The sequence below is a fragment of the Mus musculus genome, chromosome 7 (genome assembly GCF_000001635.26).
Source record: "Mus musculus strain C57BL/6J chromosome 7, GRCm38.p6 C57BL/6J".
NCBI classification, from domain to species: domain Eukaryota; kingdom Metazoa; phylum Chordata; class Mammalia; order Rodentia; family Muridae; genus Mus; species Mus musculus.
The window spans coordinates 102,656,570-102,663,138 of NC_000073.6; the positions used below are offsets into that span (position 1 = coordinate 102,656,570).

Genomic DNA, 6,569 nt, shown 5'->3' on the forward strand with positions numbered 1-6,569 from the left:
TAAGTGACAGGTAGGGGGAAAGCAGGAAAGGGGAGGGGAGAAGAGGAACCAACTGTTAGCATGTAGTAGTGATTCAGCTGGCCCTGAGGTTTTCACCAAAGGTCACTTAAAGACTCTTCAAGAACTTCACAATAAACTAACCTGAGGGATGTCCACCCGACCATTATGGGGCCATTAGCATTGTCTGGAAGGAGGGACTAACAGGCCCTGAGAAGTGAAGGGCTGCTATGTAAGGTGAAGTCTCACAAAGCTCCATGCTTAGGACATAGGCAGAGAACTGGACAGGCACTAAAGTGCTTGCTTAGAGGTGACTCTTTACTTGGAGAGAAGCCTGGATTCTGGTTACAAGGCAGCATGGTTTTGCAAGGGGACGTGGACCCTGCGTTTTAAGGATACCAAGAGTTCCGAATCTGAAAACTATCTTTCTTGTAGTCATGGACCCCAAGTAGAAATTACTCTTCTCCCATAGAAATGGAGCAGAAAGAGTTCACAGACCAGCACTTGAGTTGTTTTCTCTCTCTTTCCCTCCCTCCTCCCCCCACCCCCAAAACACGGATGTGAACAAACTACTAAACTGAAAGTGTTCCATTTATTTTCTTTGGTCTTAAGAAGAGATTTTTTTCTCTTGGTTAACAATGATCAATCCATAGAAAGGAGATGAGGAGGCATTTGAGGGTTTTCCAGAATCCCATGAAACAATCTGACATTTAATCATTTTCATCCACATACTGTTTCTTCCTTACTGAACATATGAAAATGCTTGTATATTCTTCACATATATCCTATGAAGTGATGAATAATGACATTTTTCCTTTATTGTGTTTAGCTTAGTAGTTCAGAAAGGTATAAGTATATACTTTTCTGAAAATACTTATGCAATATTTAATGAACTACATTAATATATAAGAAGAAAGAATTCCAGCATGTAAAAACAGCATACCAAAGAGTTTAAAAGTCCTGTTAGCATTTGGAAAAGGGTCACGGTTAGATACGGTTAGATTGGCTCGGCAAACAGAAACAGATGTGGGGAGACATGATAAGGAAACTGGAAAAGTCATTTTCTAGAAACTTTGTATCAGAGATCCAAGTGTAATTTTGGCTGGATTGAAGGGACCAAATGAAAGAGAAACTGGTGGAAACTGTTAGGATTTAGGGCTAGTGAGGCAGGCAGCTACCTGGGGTTCTGAGAGTGGAGTTCATGACTCTCCTTAAGAACATTAGAAGCTTTTTTTTAAAAAAATAATTTTAATTTAATATTTTTAGATTTACTTATTTATTTTATGTATATGAGTACACTGTAGCTGTCTCCAGACACACCAGAAGAGGGCATCGGATCCCATTACAGATGGTTGTGAGTCACCATGTGGTTGCTGGGAATTAAACTTAGGACCTCTGGGAGAACAGTCAGTGCTCTTAACCACTAAGCCACCTTTTTAGTCCAAATTAGAAGCTCTTAAAAAGAGGTGGGTTTTTTGTTATTAATAAGTTAGATTTCTAGAAAAATAGTTTATTGTAACTTAAGAGTGAAAAATTTGCTGAAAGTGGTGTAAATGTGAGAAAAATGCCATACGTCATCTGACATATAGAGCGACATCATTTTTTAGCTGTAGCAATAGAAAGAGAAGAAGAGGGTCGTGGTGGTACATACCTGTGAGCCTGGCATTCCTGGACCTCGGGCAGGAGGATTACAAGGTCAAGATCAATCCCAGTGACATAGTGAGAATTTATTTCAAATCCCCTCCTTCACCAAAAGACAACGGGAAGAAAAGATCAGCTTTTCATATGTTTCAGACATTATTCTGAAAATGAGTTAAATGTTGCTTGAATGAAGAGTTCCAGTATTGGTTTCCTGATTTCTGGTGTATCAAAAGATTATGAAAATAAAATTTGCATACATTTTTATGTATCATTTTCTGTTCTTTGCTACCTTAAATTTAGGTTTATAAAACGAAACTAATTTATATGTTTGACATTTGTGTGTTCACTAATGTGTCATAGAGTTCATCATAAACACAGTGGGTTAAGGGCATAGCAAAGTACATACACCAAGAGAAGGGGAGTCACTGAATTCATCCTGGAAGATGAAACTCAGAGTGGAACAAAAGTTACCTATTTGCTAACCCAATTATTTTCTCTATTCTATCTGTGTGTTTAGGAAATCACTTGCTTATCTCATATGAAATTATCTTTCCAGTTTAGGAGCTGTAAGACAAGTGAGAGAGACCAGCTTCATCCAGTGGTGAGATCACCAAGATGAATTCAAATGCTTCACAAACCAATCACCATAGCTTCATTCTGACAGGCATCCCAGGGATGCCAGACAAGAACCCGTGGATGGCCTTTCCCCTGGGCTTTCTCTACACACTAACCCTTCTGGGAAATGGCACCATCCTAGCAGTTGTCAAGGTAGAGCAGAGCCTCCATGAGCCTATGTACTACTTCCTCTGCATCTTGGCTCTGACTGATGTTAGTCTCTCCATGTCTACCTTGCCCTCTATGCTAAGTATCTTTTGGTTCAATGCCCCTGAGATTCCTTTTGATGCATGCATCACGCAGATGTTCTTCATCCATGGATTTGGAGTAGTAGAATCTGGAGTCTTAGTGTCCATGGCCTTTGACAGATTTGTGGCTATCCGAGACCCATTGCGTTATGCTTCCATCCTTACTCATGGGCTTATTGGAAAGATTGGACTAGTTGTCTTGGCCCGGGCAGTCTGTGTGGTCTTCCCAGTGCCCTTTCTTATAAAACGGCTGCCCTTCTGTCGTTCCAATGTCTTATCTCATTCATACTGTCTTCACCAAGATGCAATGAGGTTAGCCTGTGCCAGCACCCGTGTCAACAGCCTCTATGGCCTCATTGTTGTCATTCTCACATTAGGGCTCGATGCTCTCATCATTCTCTTCTCTTATGTACTTATCCTGAAGACAGTGCTAGGCATTGCCTCCAGAGCTGAGAGGCTCAAAGCCCTCAACACCTGCCTCTCTCACATCTGTGCTGTGCTTCTATTTTACATTCCTTTCATTGGTGCCACCATGATCCACAGATTTGGGAAACATTTATCACCAGTTGTGCACATGTTCATGGCTAATATCTACCTTCTCCTTCCTCCTGTGCTAAACCCTATTGTCTACAGTGTGAAGACAAAGCAGATACGTAGAAGGATCATCCAAGTGTTCCGGGGGAGAAAGAACATGTCCTAGTTGGATGGAGTCCTATACCAGATCTAGGAGAGGTGGAAAAATCCAATAGTTTCCCATTCAGAAGTTTTGGTGAAGTCAGATTTTATACATTCAGTAAAATACAAGGGCAAAAATGGTTTGTGCAGAAAAAACACATGTAATTATTGTTCTGTTTTACATTTTGCAATATAGACATTGATATGTGGTATCATAAAATCCAGTTTAATTGAGTAACATACTTTTTTATTCTTTGAAAGTAGAGATGAACATAAGCTATGACAAATTGTTTAGATAGATAATATAACCATTTATTCCTATACTGTTAAGAAATACTTTAATTGTGTAGTTGTCCATCAGTTGTCTGAATTCTTTTTTTTTTTTTTTTTTTTTTTGAGACAGGGTTTCTCTGTATAGCCCTGGCTGTCCTGGAACTCACTTTGTAGACCAAAGGTGTGCGCCACCACGCTCAGCTTTACATGTGTGATTCTTAATATGTGCCTTCTTTAGTGGTATCTCTTCTTTTTATATATAGCATATTTCTAGATTTTCTATCACAAACTTAGGGCAGTAGTACATGTCCCATTTCTTCTCTCTCTCTCTCTCTCTCTTTAAAGGATTTATTTATTTATTTTATGTGAGTCCATCACTGTCTTCAGACACACCAGAAGAGGTCATCAGATCCCATTACAGATGGTTGTGAGCCACCATGTGGTTGCTGGGATTTGAACTCAGGACCTTTGGAAGAGCAGTCGGTGCTCTTAACCTCTGAGCCATCTCTCTTGACCCCCCCCCCCCAATGGATTTTTTTGTCATACTTGACGATTCCTGGTCTTTGTATAAAGCAAGCAAAAATTCTTAATAGAAATGTTTTTTATTGTCTGAGAATTTTATACCGGCACATGTTTTGAAAGAAATCTACACTTCATCCTCTCATTTAAAATCTTTCCTATATTTTTTACCACCTTTTTTTCCCTCTTAATTTCATGTGATCATTCTCTTCTAAACCACCAGATCCACTTAATACTGGTAATATGTACACTGGTGTATGGGCATCCCCAGAGCATGTGTATCCTATCAGCAGCTGTCTCTTTGAAGAAAACTGACTCCCTCTCCTATAGCCATTAGATTGACAAGAGTTCTTCAGGTGGGAGAGAGATATTTCTTGACTACCTCTTCCACACATACTTGGATTTTGACAAGCTTGGTCTTCTGTAGATCTTGTGCATGCAGTCATAGCAACTGTGAATTGTATACAATGGCTTCGTTATATCTGAAAAACACTGTTTTGAAGCAGTCATCCACTGCTTTGGGATCTTATAGGCTTCCTGCCATTTCTTCTGAGACATTCCATGAGTCTTCTGAGAAAGATGAATGATATATGTCTATTTAGGGCCAACCACACCAACACCTCTTGTTCTCCGCACACAGACTAGTAGTGAGTCTCTGTATTAATCACTATCTAATTTGATGAAGGTTGAGAGATGCATTAATCTAGTAGTATAAAGATATGTTAAGTCGGAGAAAATTTAATACTATTTAGCAGAATAGTAATACTAGATTCTCCTTTAGAGTCTATGAACTATTCAGCCACTAGTTTTTTGCTTATTTAACAGTACTAGAAATGAGTTCTGTTTTGTGGGGAATGCCTTAAATCTAATCAGAAAGGGGTTGTGCCTGCTCCAGTGGATCTATCTAGCTGGGTCAGCTGTTATTGCAGCCTGCAGTGTTCACATCTGAGTGAGTTTTTTTTTTCCATTTTTTATTAGGTATTTAGCTCATTTACATTTCCAATGCTATACCAAAAGTCCCCCATAGCCACCCACCCCCACTCCCCTACCCACCCACTCCCCTTTTTTGGCCCTGGCGTTCCCCTGTACTGGGGCATATAAAGTTTGCGTGTCCAATGTGCCTCTCTTTGCAGTGATGGCCGCCTAGGCCATCTTTTGATACATATGCAGCTAGAGTCAAGAGCTCCGGGGTACTGGTTAGTTCATAATGTTGTTCCACCTATAGGGTTGCAGATCCCTTTAGCTCCTTGGGTACTTTCTCTAGCTCCTTCATTGGGGACCATGTGATCCATCCAATAGCCGACTGTGAGCATCCACTTCTATGTTTGCTAGGCCCAGGCATACTCTGACAAGTTTTAAATCCAAGCAGAAAGTGGTTGGTTACTCCAATAACATTTGTGCTACTATTGCACCAGCAGATCTCTCTCGCCAGGTTAGTTGTTAGTACAGCCTGCAGTGTTCACATCTAGACAGGTTGCTGATTGCTGTTCTCTAAGAATAGCATGCACAGCACCTTCTGGAGCCATGAAAACTAGCCACTAGGGAGAAAGCTTCTGTGTCAGTACCAGCCTGACTTCTCTGTGTCTTATGATTCAAATATGTGGTATCTTCATCAACAGAGACTTATTATCAAGCTCTGGAGGGTGAACAGGAACAGTGTCAATAGGTTCTAGTGTTTTAATATCTGTGGGATCCCAACAAGTGAAAAAGAGACAAGCACAAGTTTTTTATTTTGATAGCCTATGGTGTCTGGGGGAGGCAGTATTTTTTATTATAAAGTATCTCTATTTGAACTATTTTACATATACATGAGTTTGTACTCTATGAAGTTTCTAAAGTAGTAGGTTTCTTTATGGCCTTTTCAAGGGCTGCTAATGTTGCTTATCCCTTCTCAGTCCCTTCCTCTATCTTGCCTTCCCTCTCCACCCCCTCAACATATCCTGTTCAATTATTACTTTGTCTGTTAATACCATTTGTGGTATATCCCTCCCTCCTTTGAAATCATGTTCATGCCATGTTGCTTGTTTCCTGATGTCTATGGGTATTCTAGTTTAACACAAAACAGATCTAAAGGTTCAATGTTATTTACTGTAATAAAATATATGAAGGATCACATGTTACATTTATATTTCTGAGACTTTGTTACCTCAGACCATATAATGCTTTCTAGTTCCATGTATTTTCATGTAAATTTCATAATTTATTTTTTCCACATAGGTGAATGAATTTCCATAATCTACATAGACATTTTCATTATCCATTCACCAGTTGGTGGACATCTATGCTGTTCCATTTTCTGGTTTTACTAAAGCCATTAATCTTTTATCCTATGTGTTCTTTGGGTCTCTTTGTCAAAAAGTCAGATGGGTGTCTGGACCCTCAGTTCTCGCTCATTGATCAATGCATCTGTTTTTATGCCAATATCACACTGCGTTTTATAACCATGCTTGTAGTATAACTTGAAATCAGGAATGGTGATGACCTCAGCAGTGCTCTTATTAGTCAGGACTGTTTTGGTTATCCTGGCTTGTTGTATTTCTACACGAATTTTAAGGTTATCTTTTCAATTTCTGTGAAGAATAGCACTGGGATTTCATTGAC

At 39.6% G+C, this 6,569-nt stretch overlaps 1 protein-coding gene across 1 annotated transcript; it reads left to right on the forward strand.

The window, feature by feature from the left end:
• The first annotated feature begins 2,253 nt into the window (after positions 1-2,253).
• Olfr555 (olfactory receptor 555) lies at positions 2,254-3,201 on the forward strand. Its single transcript, NM_147103.2, has one exon. The coding sequence runs from the start codon at positions 2,254-2,256 to the stop codon at positions 3,199-3,201; it is 948 nt and encodes a 315-aa protein (NP_667314.2).
• The last annotated feature ends 3,368 nt before the right edge of the window (positions 3,202-6,569 follow it).